The sequence below is a fragment of the Gigantopelta aegis genome, chromosome 6, assembly GCF_016097555.1.
Source record: "Gigantopelta aegis isolate Gae_Host chromosome 6, Gae_host_genome, whole genome shotgun sequence".
NCBI lineage: Eukaryota > Metazoa > Mollusca > Gastropoda > Neomphalida > Peltospiridae > Gigantopelta > Gigantopelta aegis.
Genome location: NC_054704.1, coordinates 4,350,898 through 4,373,096, shown reverse-complemented (window position 1 = coordinate 4,373,096; position 22,199 = coordinate 4,350,898). Strand labels below are relative to the sequence as shown.

General features: G+C 37.1%; 1 protein-coding gene across 2 annotated transcripts in view; it reads left to right on the top strand.

The window, feature by feature from the left end:
- Positions 1-22,199, top strand: part of LOC121374879 (transcription initiation factor TFIID subunit 2-like) — a 66,389-nt gene that overhangs the window by 26,596 nt on the left and 17,594 nt on the right. For both annotated transcript variants that reach the window (XM_041501997.1, XM_041501996.1), the window contains exons 10-25: positions 2-115; positions 695-794; positions 1,518-1,715; positions 4,255-4,347; positions 5,974-6,035; positions 6,625-6,739; positions 7,300-7,409; positions 9,489-9,554; positions 9,988-10,120; positions 10,894-11,013; positions 15,999-16,139; positions 17,454-17,564; positions 18,272-18,357; positions 19,695-19,811; positions 20,426-20,565; positions 21,994-22,063. In XM_041501997.1, the coding sequence (XP_041357931.1) occupies positions 2-115; positions 695-794; positions 1,518-1,715; positions 4,255-4,347; positions 5,974-6,035; positions 6,625-6,739; positions 7,300-7,409; positions 9,489-9,554; positions 9,988-10,120; positions 10,894-11,013; positions 15,999-16,139; positions 17,454-17,564; positions 18,272-18,357; positions 19,695-19,811; positions 20,426-20,565; positions 21,994-22,063 (1,776 nt within the window). The remainder of the gene's footprint in view (position 1; positions 116-694; positions 795-1,517; positions 1,716-4,254; positions 4,348-5,973; positions 6,036-6,624; positions 6,740-7,299; positions 7,410-9,488; positions 9,555-9,987; positions 10,121-10,893; positions 11,014-15,998; positions 16,140-17,453; positions 17,565-18,271; positions 18,358-19,694; positions 19,812-20,425; positions 20,566-21,993; positions 22,064-22,199) is intronic.

The following is a 22,199-nucleotide window of genomic DNA, read 5'->3' as shown; positions in this document are numbered from 1 at the left end:
GCACAAACCTCCTGCATTCGGCTCGTGTTATTGACCAGACGTTCAACACGCGGCAACTCATGGCTGGGGCGGTCGCCTATCAGTTCTTTGGGGCCTTCATAACCATGCAGTTTTGGTGAGTGGTGACATAGTATGTGTGTCTGGGTTCATTACTCGACAACTGTCTTCTTGTTTATGTATCTCTAACTACTTTAACCCTTTCACTTAAAGATGTATTTATTCATTTTGTGTAGATTGTTTGGTCCATACAGATAAAAGGTTTAACCATTTATGTTTACACAGAACAAATCCAGATCTCATTTATTTACATGCTTAGAATTATTCTTCTAAAGCATAGAAATATTTTATCTTAAACATTTTAGTTGTTCAAGAGGTTTCACTTTTTTGTTATTGCTTTACCAAATAGTTTGAAGTGCCGAAACTTTAATTAGAGGATTTGATACTACCAATCTATCATTGACTGAATTTTGTCTGAACTTGCAGTAAATTTCTGTATCAGTGTACCAGGTCTGTTGTGCTTGACACGTGCAGACTGACACTAAAATTAGGATGACATTTTTTGTCTGGAACTATGACCAGTTTTAATATTCCGGCTGAAGTGTTGTAGTATTTGTTGATTAAAACTCTACAGAAGACAGTTTTAGCCAGACATGTTAGCATTTTTATCTATGAGTTCTGATATTGTATTATTTAGGACTGATGCTTGGCTTCCAAAGGGCATTGCTGGCTACCTGGCTAGTTTGTTTGTAAAGAAAACATTTGGAAATAACACATACCGATACTGTGTGTCAGAGGTAAAACTTGTTATCAGTGATAAAACATCTGTATGTTTACTATTAACACTTAGAATATTTCACTAGTAACAATGGTTCATTAATCTTTCATTTATGAAGAAATTTCACAATAATATGATTAAAACCAAAATAGGACAAGAATCTAACATTTGTATCCTTTGAGTTTTTTTGTCATTTTGGACTTTAATTGTGAATTTTAACCATGGTTCAGAACCAGGCATCTTGGAGGTTGATTTAAACTGTAGATGAAAATATGTTTTATAATTACCCAACATTTGTGTATTATACAGTTTTATCTTGTGCTAGTTGATACGATCACCGTATAACATGTTTGTACAGGATCTTAGTGAGGTGTATGACTATGTATTGTACAGTTTTATCTTGTGCTAGTTGATACAATCGTCATATAACATGTTTGTACAGGATCTTGGAGAGGTGTTACTATGTATTATACAGTCTTATCTTGTGCTAGTTGATACAATCGTCATATAACATGTTTGTACAGGATCTTGGTGAGGTGTGTGACTATGTATTATACAGTTTTATCTTGTACAGGATCTTGGTGAGGTGTGTGACTATGTATTGTACAGTTTTATCTTGTGTTAGTTGATACAATCGTCATATAACATGTTTGTACAGGATCTTGGAGAGGTGTGTGACTATGTATTATACAGTTTTATCTTGTGCTAGTTGATACGATCACCTTATAACATGTTTGTACAGGATCTTGGAGAGGTGTGTGACTACGAGTTGAAGATCGGGGGAATTGTCCTCAACCCGTCGGCACGGGACAGCACGCACCACTTCTCTGTGAGAAACTATCACAACGTGTCACCACGCTACTACAAAATGTTCAAGAAGAAAGCGCAGCTCATCATGAGGATGTTGGAGTTTAGACTGGGCACCGAACTCCTACTGCAGGTAATTTGATGTTGGAGTTTAGACTGGGCACTGAACTCCTACTGCAGGTAATTTGATGTTGGAGTTTAGACTGGGCACTGAACTCCTACTGCAGGTAATTTGATGTTGGAGTTTAGACTCAGCACGGAACTCCTACTGCAGGTAATTTGATGTTGGAGTTTAGACTGGGCACCGAACTCCTACTGTAGGTAATTTGATGTTGGAGTTTAGACTGGGCACCGAACTCCTACTGCAGGTAATTTGATGTTGGAGTTTAGACTCAGCACCGAACTCCTACTGTAGGTAATTTGTCACTGGAAGTAAGATTTAAAAATATAAATTTGAAATGAACTCTGATTATTAGAATATATATAATTTTTTTTTTTAAACTTTCTTAGACAACTATCACAATTTTCATGTTTAGAAAGTTGTATGTTTTTGCCCAATATTAATTGTTTTTATAATTCAAATGAATTTGTTATAAAAATAAACAAGATATTAATGTGAGAGAAATGATGTATACCACTGGTTTATATCAACCTTAAAAAGGGATATAATACATTTTGGAACAACTACAATGCATGTAACCTTGCCCAGTGTTTCAAACAAAATAAGTTACATGGTTATCTCTATTTTTCACAGTTTTGAACTTGACGAATATCATAAACTGTGTTTACCATAGCACACAGCTTTGGTATCATAAACTGTGTGTTTACCATAGGACACAGCTCTGGTATCATAAACTGTGTGTTTACCATAGCACACAGCTTTGGTATCATAAACTGTGTATTTACCATAGGACATGGCTCTGGTATCATAAACTGTGTGTTTACCATAGGACACGGCTCTGGTATCATAAACTGTGTGTTTACCATAGGACACAGCTCTGGTATCATAAACTGTGTGTTTACCATAGCTGAGGACACAGCTTTGGTATCATAAACTCTGTGTTTACCATAGGACACAGCTCTGGTATCATAAACTGTGTGTTTACCATAGCACACAGCTCTGGTATCATAAACTGTGTGTTTACCATAGGACACGGCTCTGGTATCATAAACTGTGTGTTTACCATAGCTGAGGACACAGCTTTGGTATCATAAACTGTGTGTTTACCATAGGACACAGCTCTGGTATCATAAACTGTGTGTTTACCATAGGACACAGCTATGGTATCATAAACTGTGTGTTTACCATAGCTGAGGACACAGCTTTGGTATCATAAACTGTGTGTTTACCATAGCACACAGCTCTGGTATCATAAACTGTGTGTTTACCATAGGACACAGCTCTGGTATCATAAACTGTGTGTTTACCATAGGACACAGCTCTGGTATCATAAACTGTGTGTTTACCACAGGACATGGCTATGGTATCATAAACTGTGTGTTTACCACAGGACACAGCTCTGGTATCATAAACTGTGTGTTTACCATAGCACACAGCTTTGGTATCATAAACTGTGTGTTTACCATAGCACACAGCTTTGGTATCATAAACTGTGTGTTTACCATAGGACACAGCTCTGGTATCATAAACTGTGTGTTTACCATAAAACACAGCTCTGGTATCATAAACTGTGTGTTTACCATAGCACACAGCTTTGGTATCATAAACTGTGTGTTTACCATAGGACACGGCTTTGGTATCATAAACTGTGTGTTTACCATAGGACACGGCTCTGGTATCATAAACTGTGTGTTTACCATAAAACACGGCTTTGGTATCATAAACTGTGTGTTTACCATAGAACACGGCTCTGGTATCATAAACTGTGTGTTTACCATAGGACACGGCTCTGGTATCATAAAATGTGTGTTTACCATAGCACACAGCTCTGGTATCATAAACTGTGTGTTTACCATAGCACACAGCTTTGGTATCATAAACTGTGTGTTTACCATAGGACACGGCTCTGGTATCATAAACTGTGTGTTTACCATAAAACACAGCTTTGGTATCATAAACTGTGTCTTTACCATAGGACACGGCTCTGGTATCATAAACTGTGTGTTTACCATAGCTGAGGACACAGCTTTGGTATCATAAACTCTGTGTTTACCATAGCTGAGGACACAGCTTTGGTATCATAAACTGTGTGTTTACCATAGGACACAGCTTTGGTATCATAAACTGTGTGTTTACCATAGGACACAGCTCTGGTATCATAAACTCTGTGTTTACCATAGGACACAGCTCTGGTATCATAAACTGTGTGTTTACCATAGGACACGGCTCTGGTATCATAAACTGTGTGTTTACCATAGCACACAGCTTTGGTATCATAAACTGTGTGTTTACCATAGGACACGGCTCTGGTATCATAAACTGTGTGTTTACCATAGCACACAGCTTTGGTATCATAAACTGTGTGTTTACCATAGGACACGGCTCTGGTATCATAAACTGTGTGTTTACCATAGGACACAGCTCTGGTATCATAAACTGTGTGTTTACCATAGGACACAGCTCTGGTATCATAAACTCTGTGTTTACCATAGCACACAGCTCTGGGGGGTTTTCTTAGTTATCTTGTAAAGTTTGTGTCTCGTGTTTTCAGGTGTTGAATAAACTACTGGCTCTTGCATACGCCGCCTGTCAACAGAAGTTTATGTCCAACTCCTGGGCCAACATGCTGTTGTCCACAACTTCAGTGAGTGTTCAGTCACCGGCATTTTTATTTTTCTTAATCTTTATAACATAACAAACAGTGTATTTTGATTGTTTTTAGATACAGCTATCCTGAATCAGATTAAACAAGAAAGTAAAAATGTAACAAAAAGTTAAATCTTTATTTAAAATTCTGCAGTAAATAATATAATGTTGCTGTCATCATTACAATGGTTTTTATATGCTCATCTATGATGGGTTGTATTATGATATGGCATTGTCTGTCTGATCGTCTGTTCATCTGTCCATACGGCTGTCTGTTATCTTTTTGTCCGGACCATACTTTGCATACAAATGCATACAGGACCATCAAACCTCACATGTAGGAACAACTTGGGATGGCAGTGTGTCGCATACTGTTTCTAGGTAACTGTGACCTACTTTTCACACACTACTGCATATAACAGTCCTTGTCCAAACCATATCTTGCATACAGATCCATACAGGACTATCAAACCTCACATATAGGAACAACTTGGGATGACGGTGTGTCACATACTATTACTACGTCACTGTGACTTACTTTTCATGGTCTACTGTACATAACAGTAAATCGGGGCAGGACATAGCCCAGTGGTCTCGCTCGATGCGCGGTTGGTGTGGGATCGATCCCCGTCAGTGGGCCCATTGGGCTATTTCTCATTCCAGCCAGTGCACCATGACTGGTATATCAAAGGCCGTGGTATGTACTACCCTGTCTGTGGGATGGTGCATATAAAAGATCCCTTGCTGCTAATTGAAAAGAGTAGCCCATAAAGTGGCGACATCGGGTTTCCTCTCTCAATATATGTGTGGTCCTTAACCATATGTCTGACGCCATTTAACCGTAAATAAAATGTGTTGAGTGCGTCGTTAAATAAAACATTTCTTTCTATTATAACAGTAAATTCTTGTCCAGACCATATCTTGCATACAGATGCATACAGAACCATCAAATCTGACATGTAGGAACAACTTTGGATGGCAATGTTTAGAGTTTAATTACTAGGTCATTGTGTACTACTTTTCACGGTCTACTGCACATAACAGTAAATCCTTGTCTAGATCATATCTTGCATACAGAACCATCAAGCCACATGCTGGAACAACTTGGGATGGTTCTTGGTCCAAAACAAATTGTTCATCCATCCCAATGTAACAATTTCTCATAATTAGACTTGAATCATACCCGTAACATATTCATTAATATAGATATGGTTTTCCAACAAACTCCTGATGGGCGTATCATGTACCTCACCAGTACTCTTGTTATTTGTTGTGAGATTGGTGACCTGCTATGAAAATATTGTCACTCTTTAAAACTACAGTTCAGAAGAGATATTTAAATAATGAGATCTGACATAGGATTGTGTAAATAGGCTCATGGGGATTCCCCTAAATTTGCAACATGTTAATATTAGTATAAATTAATGTTGGAAATGGATTTGATTAGCCAAATGAATGTCATTATTTTCACATTGAACTAAATTTGGTGTTTTAAAAAGACTGTTCACAATTTAATACCATTGTAAGTTGTCTCCAACTAACAGATTCTTTATACCAACTAAATTTGCATTAAATACATTGACTGGACATTTGTTGTAGAACATCTACTTTGTATTTGTTTCAGTTTCTGCAGATCATCTTCACAGTGACAGGTAAAGACATCCAGCCGTTTATAGACCAGTGGGTGTATCCTTGTTTTATAGTACACCACAACACGCGGTAGTTTTACCTCTCGGATAAATAACACAGTCTTTTCAATTACGCAAAATGTCACCCCTCTTGGCTTTCATTTGACTATTTATTTTCAGATTATATTACAACTAAAAACTGTTCAGGCCATTGGTCTTTGATGACAAGTTAACAGTAAATCTGCAATGTTCAGATATCTTGTCCAGTGTGTAAATGATTTAACCCTTTTGAGACTTAGTTATTGGTATATCCTCAAAACTCAGGTTTAAAGCAAATTTAAACATCTTTTCCAACTCAAACTTATTTACAGTGTTTGCACTTAAGCATCACAAAATAATCAGTTTCATGTTGATTTATCCATCACAGAGCTATTGATTTTTATCTTACCTATTTGATTCAGTGGATGGCTGTGTCATTCAGGTCCTCGCCTAGGAGCAGCCAGTAATATATGTTTTACGTCAATAATACACACATGTATATTATCATAAATAAAAAATAATATTCTCACCACTGGTATTTAGTTACTGCAAATAAAATAGCTGTGTATTCAATTAATAAAGAAGGAAATTGTCTTAACTGGAGTCAGATACCAAAGTGGCTGTGCGAGATTCACGGGCAGTTTTGTCTTCAACCGGAAACGCAACGTTGTCGAGTTGGAGATGAAGCAAGACCTGTCATCGAAGGGAGTTCTCAAATACGTGGTTTGTCTTTACTGTCTTTAACTCTCACTGATGTGATAAAATTATTAGTGTTATTGTTGTTGTTATTATTATTATTATTATTAAAGAAACAAATAATTTAATATCTTGAACAATTAAAATATTTGTTAAGTCTCACCCTTACGTTATTTCAGTGTATATGTCAGAACATTCATGTAAAATACACTAAGTTTCCAGCTTGATCTGCCTTGGAAGTTAGGACAGCTGTAGACTTCCGTCAACATTACCGGTATTGAACTTTTTTACCTTCACTAATTACTGTAAAATTAATTTCTTTTCAACATCACCTGTCCTCATACTAGTGCATATTCCCATACGGGTAGTAGTCTGGTTCAATCCTTATGTGAATATGCACTAATTTGAGGACAGGTGATGTATTTATAAAAGAGAAAACACCTCAAGTTTTCTCCACTCAGTGTCGGTACACTGTTAGTGTGAACAGGACCAGCAGTTCTCAGTATTTATTTACTTTTGTCTGATTGTGAAGTACATTTTGTGTTATTTTATTATGGTTGATAGCATCAATTTATCATTTATCCCAGGGCCCGTTGACTGTGACGATACAGGAGTTGGACGGATCATTCAACCACACATTTAAAATTGAAGAAAACAAGACCAAATTCGAGATCACCTGTCACTCCAAGAGTAGAAGGTACAAACAAGAATTCTAGACAATATAAGCAAATATTCAGTTACATACATGTAAAAACTATATGCTGTTTACATATTTTATTTATATCGTACTTCACCTTTCATGATTTAAAAAAAACCTCAATTATTTATTTTTATTGTGATTAATTGTCATAGTGGTAAGGTGTACAAAAATTAGTTTTGAACACATTATAGATGTAACTGGAATTTGTGAAATATCTATTGGTGAACATGGATTTGTAAATACTGTAGGTCCTGAAATTAATGTGATCATAATATTAATGCAAAAAATGCAAGTTTGTGTTATTCGCATTAAAACTATTACACATTTATTTCTGTTTTGTATATGTGTCTCACGTTATTCAAATATAAACCTCCTTCCCCCCCCCCAAAAAAAAAAAATTCTAATATATTTTTAAAACAGAAATTGAAAACAATTCATTGTTGTTTAAACAATATTTATTTAACAAATTAAATGGATTGGCAAACAGGCCATTGGCCTATATTAATGCCTCTCCACACATACTTTGTTACATACAATTTATAATATACACATACATCAGTTGACATGTTCTTCAGAGAATTAGAAACAATTACATAATTTGCACTCAATCATAAAAAACAATTCTACAAGACCATGAAATTTGTAGATATACTTGTCCATGTGTACACATACCCACATACATAAATATACCCGATTTCCTAAGATTAACTTACATAGTGATTCTCGCCCACCGCCCACATTACAGCAACCAAACTTGCAAGTGACAATGTGATGTAGGATAAATGGCTTTAAGAAATTAAACTGTGAAGCGTTTTGACAATTCAAAAAAGTTATGAATAGATTCTGCTATACGTAAATTACGGTCCAGAGGGTAATCATTATTACCATATAGCACTGTATGGAGGTAGAAACACCTATTATAAAAATACATTGTAGGCGAGACAGACTAATTGTCGAATAGTCCAGCAAATTATGTATCACATGCTAATAAAACAAAGAAAGATTAAAATTCTAATACATTTATAAAACAATTGGAGCACAGTTCATCGTAGACAAGACAGACTAACTGTCCAATAGTCCAACAAGCTGATGACTGCAGGGTCTTTGGCCACCCTGTCAAAAGCTGACATGATCCATCATGTGTGAATGGGTTTAGCACACTAATATTGTGGTCAATCTTTTCTTTGTCTTTACTATTCAAGTTTTCTGCAACTGTGTTGGCATACAGTTGTAATGGTACATGTATGCTAATGTATAGCCAGAATTAGGTAACTATACACATTATGTAAATGCTTGCCACAAAAATATGCTTTGAGTTGATCTCACCAAAAACACTAAGGACTAAACAGGTTAACTGATGTGTACACAGACATGTTAGTGAGTTGATCTTATTGAAGACACCTGTAACTTGGAATTAACCAAAAAGTACACAGACATGTGTTGTTACGTAATAATATTTCAAAGGGAGGCCACTCGTATTAATTTCATGTTGCATTATAGTCTGCCCACCGTCACTCGCATTAATTTAGGGACACGTTAATTTCAGGATCTACAGTAAATTAAAAATCATTCATTATTTTAAATTGTTTATCTTGTATCCTAGTGAACAAAGGATGTTGTTGATGGTGTTTTTATGAATAGTTGATGGTGTATTTATGAATTGTTGATGATGTTTTTATGAATTGTTGATGGCATTTTATGAATTGTTGATGGTGTATTTATGGATTGTTGATGGTGTATTTATGAATTGTTGATGATGTTTTTATGAATTTTTGATGGCATTTTATGAATTGTTGATGGTGTTTTTGTGGATTGTTGATTGTGTTTTTATGAATTGTTGATGGCATTTTATGAATTGTTACTGGTGTTTTTATGAACTGTTGATGGTGTTTTTATGGATTGTTGGTGTTTTTATGGACTGTTGATGGTCTTTTTATAAATTGTTGATGGTGTTTTTATGGATTGGTGATGGTGTTTTTATGGATTGTTGATGGTGTTTTTATGAATTGTTGATGGTGTTTTTATGGATTGTTGATGGTGTTTTTATGGATTGTTGCTTGTTTTCTGTGTTTGTAGAAACAAGAAGAAGAAGATTCCGTTGATGACTGGTGAGGAAGTGGACATGGATCTGAACGCCATGGAGTAAGATCATCTTAGTAAATTTGTCTCATATTTCTCTTTATCCAAATAGCATACATAATATATTGCAGAGAAAATGTTTGTCACATATTGAACTTAATATTTTTTAAATATGGTGAATTGGCAGAAAAAAAATATAATGGGGGAGGGCAAGATTAATCTAGTTTAACTAACCAGTAGCAGTTGTTTAGGACATGGTATTATGGTGTAGGTCTGAGTGACAGCAAACTTGAATGAAATACATATATATTTTTTTTTTTGGGAAAAGTAGTGAAACATTAAAAACAAATTCTTAAATGTATATTTACAATTTTTCATCTATATATTTATTATTAAGTATTTTATCGGTAAAGTTTGTTACTTGATGTTAAAAATGGTATCATGTTTGATTTCCATGTGCTGTGATGTTAATGATGGTTATGTCTCTTGTTGACAGTGCTGATTCCCCCGTGTTATGGCTACGGGTTGACCCACAGATGCACCTGCTGCGTGCAGTGTCCTGGGAACAGCCCGATTACATGTGGCAGTACCAGGTCAAGTTTGAGCGAGACGTCATCGCACAGAGAGAGGTGAGTAGAGCTAGTCTAACAGAATTAGTTTTATACAGGAAAATAATATCATGACAGTTTGCCAAAAATATCTAGTTAATATTTCATCAAAACCATTTTAAATGGTCACATTGAAAACTTAAGATGCAAACAAAAGAACAAAATTGCAACAGTAGTAACTATAATATTGGTATAGTATATCATGTAGGTGTAATATTTCAAGCTAACTATCATTCTTTTGGGATGTCAGAACATATTCAACTTCAAATTTATATGAATTGTAATTTTGTTACACAATGAACCATTACAATTCTAAATTTAAAAGTTGCAATTACAGGACCAAAATTTATTCATGTATGCATGAAGTTCATATATTCCAAAACTGTTGTAGACTGATGTTTAAACACGTTATGTGCCACTAATTAGTAGTAAAATTAGAAAATTGACTACCTTAGTACAAAATTAATTTGTTTAAGATACATTTTAGACATCAGTGTAGTACAAAACTGCACTACATTTGGGGTTGGGTAACTCACCAGTTACATAAATAGAATTGATGTAACCAAACACTTGGTTATTTTGGTTAAAATGATGTAAAATGACTTCCAGTTGCCTAAGGTTTTGAATTATAGAACCCAGTGTCTTTGAATTCTTTTTCTTCAATTTGCTTTCTCATTGCAGTTTTAATACTATAAGTCATATAGCATGAGTAGTCTCACATTATTATCTGGGTTTTTTATGTGCAAGGCATTTGTGAGCATCGTAAAATGTCATAACTGATATTCTTGTTTCAGGCAATATTTGCACTGGAGAGATTCTGCACCCCTCAGACGAGAATGGCTCTGACAGACGTCATTGAAAACGAACACACGTTCTATAGAGTGCGAACACAGGCCTGTTTGTGTTTATCTAAGGTAGATACCACTACTAATCTTGGTACCTAAGATTTATTAGCATCTGCAATGATAAGAAATAAAATTCAGAAAAAGTTTAATTATTTTGTAGTGACTTTAAGATCAAAGGAAAAAACAAATGTCAATTTTTTTCATTATTAGACTACTATTATTCCATTAGTGTTGAAGGTTTTAAGAAAGTACTGTATTTGACCGGGAATAAGCCCATGCCTGTGAATAAGCCCACTCCCATTTTTTGCAGATCTAAAGAATTAGGCCCATATCCTTGAATAAGCCCATACCCAAATATGTAGTATGTTTGCTATCAAAATTCACTGAAAGTTCAAAAGATCGTTGGGTGACAAACTGGTCCCAAGATAACAAGTATTAAAATGATTTAAAACAATGTTGTAGTTTGTGTTGTTTTTATTTTTTATAGCTTAATAAATACGATTATATTACCAATAAAGTGCATACTTTTAGTACTATGTACCATCCCCCCACCCCACCCAGCCACAAACACACTACAGTCATATGCAGTCAACAATTTCACAGTCGGCTATTGTACTTTGATCAACAAAGCGACCATTTCGTGAAACCTAAAGTATGTCTGTTTCACTTGTGTCTTTGATGAAAGCCGACCTTCCTGGCTTACAGTAAAAATAGCTACAACAAAAACCTTTCTGATTGGTTGATTTGTAATACTACTTGTGACGTCCCATGAACTGACTGTTGTGAGGTATGGAAGAGGGCGTGAAGACTGCCTTGATTGACAACCAACTCATGATTGGTTGAATGGTGTGGTAAGCATTTTAATTAATTGACTGTTGTTTTTGTTGTGAATTCTCAGTTGAGGCGCACTGACTCATTAATGAATAAAATAAAAGAAATAAGTGTTTAACACAAACGATGCAGCCACATCTGTGTTTTTATAATATCATTAGGTTTATTTAGTACTAATCACACATCAAACGAATTGAGAAAAAATATTATGCATCAAACAAAATGAATAGAAAAGGTGAGTAATATTGATAAACAAGCTCGCTTGGGGTAATTACTGAGAAATGCTATATAGTGGGTCTTAAAAATACACATAGTTTCTGTTTTCACCAATATACACTGAACATGCCTTTCGTACGCAAACGGTATACTGTAAAAGATAAGTTAGATGTTGTTGGCTGGTTTAGACGTAATGGCCGAAATCTGTCCGCGGCTGAAAGAGAATATGGCATTTCAAGAAAACAGGTTCGACTGTGGGACAAAGATTACGAGAAATTGCTGATGTTTTCGAAAGGCAAAGATAGCGAACGAAAGAATATTGGTAGTGGAGCGGAAGCAATGAACACCGAAATGGATCAAGCCGTCTTCGAATGGTTCAAGGATGAGCGGGCAGAAGGTAGATGCGTGTCAAACTACTTTCTGCAAAGCAAGGCCAGAGAAGTTGCCAGTCAGATTAGAGTACAGAAGTTCCAGGCATCAAACGGGTGGCTACGTAGGTGGAAGCAGCGATATTCGGTGGGAATCAGACGGGGGACAAACGACGCACAGAAAATCCCGAGTGATTACAAGGAGAAAATTTCAGGTTTTCATTCAGCAATCCGGGCTTTAAGACAGAAATGGGACTACACCGATTACAACATAGCGAATATGGACTAGACGATGGTTAGATTTGACACTGTACCGAAATACACAAATGAGGTCAAAGGAGCAAAGACTGTGCGAATCTCTCACACCGGCGGTGCTAAAAAGGGGTGTACAGTAGCTTTGACGGCGAGTGCAAATGGGGACAAACGGAAAGCTTTGATCATCTTCAAGGAGAAAAATGGTGTTATCGGCCCACGAGTGCTACCCACGTTGAAAGTGCCAGACAATGTATTGATTACTGCTACGGAGAACGGTTGGATGACAACAGTGAAAGTACACCATTTCATCCGACATGTCTGGGGACCAAACGACGACGACACTCGGCGACTTCTCATATTGGACGCATACAAGCCACACACGTGCCAGTCATCGACAGATCGTTTTGACGAGTACGAGACCGACATAGTAACAGTACCAGGAGGTATGTAAAAAATGTTTTTTTAATTTGATATTTTGTAATTTGATATTCAAATTTGTTTATTTATTTATTTATTCACAGCGGTTTTTACCTAGTCATCTACTATTAAATATGTTATGAAATGTAATCAAATTAACTAGCAATTATTTGGTCAGTCTCATTATTTTGACGATACATTAATTGCGTGAAGCAATAAACAAATGGTTTACAGTATTCAATATTTATTTTTCAGGCTGCACGGGACTTGTGCAGCCAATGGATACTCACGTGAACAAGGTGTTCAAAGAGAGAATAAAGCAACAGTGGTGCGAGTGGTTCAAGTTGGCAAAGCGGAACTGCAAAGGAAATTATGTACAACCGACAAGACAGAACATTATAGACTGGATAAGTGTCGCGTGGGAAGCTGTTGAGGAGGGAACCATCCGGGGGGCTTTTAAGTCCTGTGGGATTTCGCTACCATTGGATGGAAGCAGAAACTATCTGCTAAGTTCTCGCTTGGTCGACGATGTTGGACTGGAAATCGAGGAAGTGCCACCACACGAAGAGATCGAATCTGGAGTTCATTTCGACGATGAGGATGACGACACAGAGGACATCGAGTTTGTTGGGTGGGACCAGGATGAACTTGACATCTGATTATGTACTTTCACTTTGTGTGCTGGATTATGTGTGTTCATACGTTGTAAAATAAATTAAAAAACGATATTCTTTGGAAGTTGAAATTAAATTTATTACCGCTTTTGTTGTTTTATTTATTGATAATTTCCAGGTTCTTTTACTCATTAGTGAACATTGGAAATTTTTAACAAAACTGGCCCCATGTCTGGAAATAAGCCCACCCCCAACAAAGCTACAAATGAGTTGTCTTGGCCCCCTGGGCTTATTCCCGGTCAAATACGGTAATCATTCTTTTTAAAAAGCATTTATTTTTTCTTCTTTTAAAAAAATATTTGTATTAACTTTCAGTTGGAAGGTGGTTTCATTGGAAATAATTGATTAAAGTTTTTGTAAGGCATTCTTTGTATTGTTTTGTAGAACTAGCTCTAACACCTCTAACAGATGTATCTCAGTGGTAGGGGAGCGGGCAGGATGTATCTCAGTGGTAGGGGAGCGGGTAGGATGTATCTCAGTGCTAGGGGAGTGGGCAGGATGTATCTCAGTGGTAGGGGAGCAGGCAGGATGTATATCGGTGGTAGGGGAGGGGCCAGGATGTATCTCAGTGGTAGGGGAGGGGCCATGATGTATCTCAGTGCTAGGGGAGGGGCCAGGATGTATCTCAGTGCTAGGGGAGGGGCCGTGATGTATCTCAGTGGTAGGGGAGGGGCCAGGATGTATCTCAGTGGTAGGGGAGGGGCCAGGATGTATCTCAGTGGTAGGGGAGGGGCCAGGATGTATCTCAGTGGTAGGGGAGCGGGCAGGATGTATCTCAGTGGTAGGGGAGTGGGCAGGATGTATCTCAGTGGTAGGGGAGTGGGCAGGATGTATCTCAGTGGTAGGGGAGGGGCCAGGATGCATCAGTGGTAGGGGAGGGGCCAGGATGCATCTCAGTGGTAGGGGAGTGCCCAGGATGTATATCAGTGGTAGGGGAGGGGCCAGGATGTATCTCAGTGCTAGGGGAGGGGCCGGAATGTATCTCAGTGGTAGGGGAGGGGCCAGGATGTATCTCAGTGCTAGGGGAGCGGGCAGGATGTATCTCAGTGGTAGGGGACGGGCAGGATGTATCTCAGTGCTAGGGGAGCGGGCAGGATGTATCTCAGTGGTAGGAGAGGGGCAGGATGTATCTCAGTGGTAGGGGAGGGGCAGGATGTAACTCAGTGGTAGGGGACGGGCAGGATGTATCTCAGTGGTAGGGGAGGGGCAGGATGTATCTCAGTGGTAGGGGAGGGGCAGGATGTATCTCAGTGGTAGGGGAGGGGTCAGGATGTATCTCAGTGGTAGGGGAGGGGCAGGATGTATCTCAGTAGTAGGGGAGGGGCCAGGATGTATCTCAGTGGTAGGGGAGGGGTCAGGATGTATCTCAGTGGTTGGGGAGGGGCCAGGATGTATCTCAGTGGTGGAGGAGGGGCCAGGATGTATCTCAGTGCTAGGTGAGGAGTCAGGATGTATCTCAGTGGTAGGGGAGGGGCCAGGATGTATCTCAGTGGTGGAGGAGGGGCCAGGATATATCTCAATGGTGGAGGAGGGGCCACGATGTATCTCAGTGGTGGAGGAGGGGCCAGGATGTATCTCAGTGGTGGAGGAGGGGCCAGGATGTATCTCAGTAGTAGGGGAGGGGCCAGGATATATCTCAATGGTGGAGGGGGGCCAGGATATATCTCAATAGTGGAGGAGGGGCCACGATGTATCTCAGTGGTAGAGCTCATCACTGAGGTTCAGTAGGTTGTAGGACCGATCACCATCAGTAGATTTAAAAGCTGTGAAATGTACTGTCCTGTTTTGGGGGAAATACATATAAAAGAGCCATCCTCCTTTTAAATGGTGGTAGCATGTTTTCTCTGTTTCTCATAATAATCACAGCAGAAAGTTAGTATTTTAACTCCATTACAATCAAATTTCAACTTACAGGTAAGTCTTGTTGACTGTTGTACTGTTTCAAGTTGCTAACATAATGGTTTCCACGTGGACTGGCCCGCCCGCCATGATGACGATATTCCTTAAATTGTTTACTGTTATACTGTTTCAAGTTGCTAACATAATGGTTTCCACGTGGACTGGCCCGCCCGCCATGATGACGATATTCCTTAAATTGTTTACTGTTATACTGTTTCAAGTTGCTAACATAATGGTTTCCACGTGGACCGGCCCGCCCGCCATGATGACGATATTCCTTAAATTGTTTACTGTTATACTGTTTCAAGTTGCTAACATAATGGTTTCCACGTGGACCGGCCCGCCCGCCATGATGACGATATTCCTTAAATTGTTTACTGTTATACTGTTTCAGGTTGCTAACATAATGGTTTCCACGTGGACCGGCCCGCCCGCCATGATGACGATATTCCGTAAATTGTTCGGCTCTCACTCGTGTCCTGCGATCATCCGACAGAACAACTTCACAAACTTCCAGCACTATTTCCTGCTCAAGGTCAGTACTTCATTGACATATTCATAGACCGTTCGATCATGTCAGTTTTGTATTGTTAACTGTAAGCACTATTTCCTGCTCAAGGTCAGTACTTCATTGACATATTCATAGACAGTTCGATCATGTCAGTTTTGTATTGTTAACTGTAAGCACTATTTCCTGCTCAAGGTCAGTACTTCATTGACATATTCATAGACAGTTCGATCATGTCAGTTTTGTATTGTTAACTGTAAGCACTATTTTTGGCATATATACACAATAGGACAAAATATCTTGGCTGTAGTCACTTGCCAAAAGGTCGCATAGAGCTCAGAACGCTCACCTAAAATGTGTTGGGTCACAGGACCTTCAGTTAATCTGTCCTACACAGTGCCCCATGACTGGTATATCAAAAGCTGTAGTACGTAATGTCCTGTCTGTAGGAATGTGCATATAAAAGATTCCTGGCTGGTTCATGAGAGGGCAAACTCTCATGAACAGTTTGACTGATACCATTGTATTCTATCTTATCATATTCATTTAATATTAAGCCATTGCAAGCACTCATCTTTGCCTTCCTGAACATGCCTCAGTAGGAGTATCCTATTTGTTAGCAGCCAAATGTTGTAATAATCATATGTTGGACACCAAATACCGGCCTTGGTGGCGCAGTGGTTAAGCCATCGAACTACAGGCTGGTAGGTACAGGATTCGCAGCCCGGTACCGGCTCCATCCCAGAGTGAGTTGTTAAGGGCTCAATTGGTAAATGTAAGCCCACTAAACCCTCTTCTCCCTCACTAACCAACTAACAACTAACCCACTGTCCTGGACAGACAGCCCAGATAGCTGAGGTGTGTGCCCAGGACAGTGTGCTTGAACCTTAATTGGATATAAGCACAAAAATAAGTTGAAATGGACACCAAATAGCCTTGTTAAACAAACATTCCTTTCGATTTTTAATTGACATGCACATAAGTGTTTTTAATAATTAAGAAGTGATATCTTAATGAGGTTTACATTTCTTATATGTATGTCTACGTGTAGTGATGACATTCGGTGTTTGACATCCTCGGTTACAGTGTATGACATGATATTTCCACATCATACATGTTGGCTCGTATTTCATGGATTATTGACTAAGAAGTTACCATACTTCAACACGCACTTACTGTGTTACATCTGCTGGTCATGCTCTTTCGACCGGCAGTGTGACATCGATATTTTTAAGCACTAGATAAGTATGAATAATAATGAAAATTAGACACAAATTTTCTCCGTGTCTGATGATTGATGTCATGTAGTGAGTAACATGTTTTGTTACAATGTGCATACAGACCATCCCAGTGGCAATGGCGAGACTGCGTAACCTGCATGCTATCTGTCCCCCGGACGTGATGAAGTTTCTCCTCGATCTCTTCAAGTACAACGACAACAGCAAAAACAAGGTATGTACATATCACGTTAGATTCATACATATTACACAAGTGTTTCAGGTCAAACTCACAGCTAGATTCATACATATTACACAAGTGTTTCAGGTCAAACTCACAGCTAGATTCATACATATTACACAAGTGTTTCAGGTCATACTCACAGCTAGATTCATACATATTACACAAGTGTTTCAGGTCAAACTCACAGCTAGATTCATACATATTACACAAGTGTTTCAGGTCAAACTCGCAGCTAGATTATTGCAGATATCAAAATTGGCAGATGGTTGTCCGTTTGAAGTACACAATTTGTTTTAATAGATGTTTTTTAATCATTTGCATTAATAAATGTTTTAATCATTTGTTTTAATAGATGTTTTAATCATTTGTTTTAATAGATGTTTTAATCTGTAATTAGCTACTAGTAGGTTAATGTTAATAAATTCTTACGCATGTCATTGTTTTATGAGGTGGGGAGGTGGGTAATTAATTTTGGTGTTGGACAGTTGGATCCAATACTATTTATACAAATACATGTATTACAGGTTGTATACAAGTTTTAACCAGTGAATTAGCTACTAACAGGTTTTGAGAGGTGGGATGGTGACAAATCAATATGGTTTTGTAGTTTAGATTTAGTCGTTACAGCTTGCTCAGAAAGGAAAACTTGACCCATGAGAAAGAATCACTCGCTAACAATCTGTGTGTTTGTGTTTCAGTATTCTGATAACTACTACAGATCATCTCTGATTGATGCTCTATCCGCTACCATCACGTCAGCCGTTACCACTATCACCATATCCGGGTAAGTTATTATTATGGCAGTTTAGGGTAGGGGAGCAGGGGGTTACCTCATTGAACTAACTTTAATTGAATTACTTTTGATAAAGAAAAGGTTTTTTAATGACAACACAACTTGTTAATTGAATTACTTTTGATAAAGTAAAGGTTTTTTAATGACAACACAACTTGTTATTTGAATTACGTTTCATAAAGTAAAGGTTTTTTAATGACAACACAACTTGTTAATTGAATTACGTTTCATAAAATAAAGGTTTTTTAATGACAACACAACTTGTTAATTGAATTACGTTTCATAAAGTAAAGGTTTTTTAATGACAACACAACTTGTTAATTGAATTACGTTTCATAAAGTAAAGGTTTTTTAATGACAACACAACTTTTTATTTGAATTACGTTTCATAAAGTAAAGGTTTTTTAATGACAACACAACTTGTTATTTGAATTACTTTTGATAAAGTAAAGGTTTTTTAATGACAACACAACTTGTTAATTGAATTATGTTTCATAAAGTAAAGGTTTTTTAATGACAACACAACTTGTTATTTGAATTACTTTTGATAAATTAAAGGTTTTTTAATGACAACTCAACTTGTTATTTGAATTACGTTTCATAAAGTAAAGGTTTTTTAATGACAACACAACTTGTTAATTGAATTATGTTTCATAAAATAAAGGTTTTTTAATGACAACACAACTTGTTAATTGAATTATGTTTCATAAAGTAAAGGTTTTTTAATGACAACACAACTTGTTAATTGAATTACGTTTCATAAAGTAAAGGTTTTTTAATGACAACACAACTTGTTATTCATAAAGTAAAGGTTTTTTAATGACAACTCAACTTGTTAATTGAATTACGTTTCATAAAATAAAGGTTTTTTAATGACAACACAACTTGTCATTTGAATTACTTTTCATAAAGAAAAGGTTTTTTAATGACAACACAACTTGTTATTCATAAAGTAAAGGTTTTTTAATGACAACACAACTTGTTAATTGAATTACGTTTCATAAAGTAAAGGTTTTTTAATGACAACACAACTTGTTAATTGAATTACGTTTCATAAAGTAAAGGTTTTTTAATTGAATAATGAATTATCAGCTGTTGGATGTCCGATACTTTTGACAGTTCACCTATTCTGTGGTGGTATATTTAGATACATTATATCTGATAGTTGGGTGAGAGGAATATCACTGGTCTCTCAGTGATAGTACACTATCGTCAGTTGGATGTTTATTTGTTGGCAGTTTACCGTAGATCATAAATCAGTACAAACTGAATGTACATTGTGAGTGGGAACACATTGAATATTGATTTTGTGTTTGTTGTGTTTCCAGTCAGAACCTGATGACAGACAGTCTGAGTGCTGACACGCGACTCATCCTGGAGGAAGTGACGAGATATCTCAACCTGGAGAAGTTGTTACCATGTTATCGGCACACTGTTACTGTGAGGTACGCACTGATATAAACTTTGTCTACTATAGTCTAGTAAAATAATATTGTTAGTCCCCTACCGGTCCAACTGGAGGGGACTATAGTTTTCATCGCTGTCCTTCCCACATATAGTTTCCAGGTGCTTTTTTCATAATGCATTGAGATATTTAGCTGAAATTTTGTGTATAGCTTTATCATGTCTGCTACAGATCAAGTTCGACTTTCTTGGCAATTTACCCATTTTTGACAGAGTTATGGCTCTTGAAGTTAGGCGATATGAAAAGTTGTTCAGCTCAGTAGGGAACATGTATTACTTTAGCGGTACTCTCAGAATACTTGCTGATAATACATTACAATCTGAAGAAGTTGTTACCTTGCTTTTGACAGTCTGTCACATAATCTTTTTTTATTTCATTCAACAATCTGATTTTTGTTTTAAAAATATCTCCTTCATGGACGCAAATAGTCATTGAATATTTAGTGTATAGTTTTTATTTATTGTAAATTTGACATTAAACTTTACTGTTATTATGTTGTGATCAGCTCTTTCACTTCTTGGTTTGCACCCTAGTTTGTATCGGAAAGCATGCAAGGTTCAAAGTGCTAACATATACAATTTTGTTTCTTTTCAGCTGTCTAAAGATTATTCGACAGCTGCAGAAGTTTGGACACTTGCCGAGTGAACTGGATCTCTTTAAGAGTTACGCTCGTTACGGTATTTTCCGAGATGTCCGACTCGCAGCCTTGGAGGCCATGGTGGACTTTATTAAATGTGAGACAGTTATCTGTGTTACAGTACAGTGTTATACAGTTATACAGATAATAGTACATTAGCGGCCATTACAGTACAGTGTTATACAGAGAATAGTACATTAGCGGCCATTACAGTACAGTGTTATACAGAGAATAGTACATTAGCGGCCATTACAGTACAGTGTTGTACAGAGAATAGTACATTAGCGGCCATTACAGTACAGTGTTGTACAGAGAATAGTACATTAGCGGCCATTACAGTACAGTGTTGTACAGAGAATAGTACATTAGCGGCCATTACAGTACAGTGTTATACAGAGAATAGTACATTAGCGGCCATTACAGTACAGTGTTATACAGAGAATAGTACATTAGCGGCCATTACAGTACAGTGTTATACAGAGAATAGTACATTAGCGGCCATTACAGTACAGTATTATACAGAGAATAGTACATTAGCGGCCATTACAGTAGTGTTATACAGAGAATAGTACATTAGCGGCCATTACAGTACAGTGTTATACAGAGAATAGTACATTAGTGGCCATTACAGTAGTGTTATACAGAGAATAGTACATTAGCGGCCATTACAGTACAGTGTTATACAGAGAATAGTACATTAGCGGCCATTACAGTACAGTGTTATACAGAGAATAGTACATTAGCGGCCATGATAGTACAGTGTTATACAGAGAATAGTACATTAGCGGCCATTACAGTACAGTGTTATACAGAGAATAGTACATTAGCGGCCATTACAGTACAGTGTTATACAGAGAATAGTACATAGCGACCATTACAGTAGTGTTATACAGAGAATAGTACATTAGCGGCCATTACAGTACAGTGTTGTACAGAGAATAGTACATTAGCGGCCATTACAGTACAGTGTTGTACAGAGAATAGTACATTAGCGGCCATTACAGTACAGTGTTGTACAGAGAATAGTACATTAGCGGCCATTACAGTACAGTGTTGTACAGAGAATAGTACATTAGCGGCCATTACAGTACAGTGTTGTACAGAGAATAGTACATTAGCGGCCATTACAGTACAGTGTTATACAGAGAATAGTACATTAGTATTATACAGAGAATAGTACATTAGTAGCCATTACAGTACAGTGTTGTACAGAGAATAGTACATTAGCGGCCATCACAGTACAGTGTTATACAGAGAATAGTACATTAGCGGCCATTACAGTACAGTGTTATACAGAGAATAGTACATTAGTGGCTATTACATGCTATTTGTCTTTCATTAAGTGAAAGAGTAGTGTTATTTCTTACATATCCTTAAAAACTAGGTTAATAAACAAGTTAAATGTCTTTTCTTCAATTCAAACATATTTACAGCCCTTGCACAGTTATCTTATATTTTTGGTTTTATATATAGCTTGATTGTAAATGCATAATAGTCTAAAATCATGTTTATATTTCTTTTGCAGCTGAAAGTAATTCTGATTCACTACTATGGTTGTTGGACATCATAGAAACTGATCCAGATCACTTCGTTAGGTAGAGTATTTTCTTAATTTATAGTTCGTTAGAAAAAGAGTATTTCCTTTTTATTTCGTTAGAAAGAGTATTTCATTTATACTTCGTTAGAAAGACTATTTTATTTATACCTTGTTAGGAATAGTATTTCATAAAA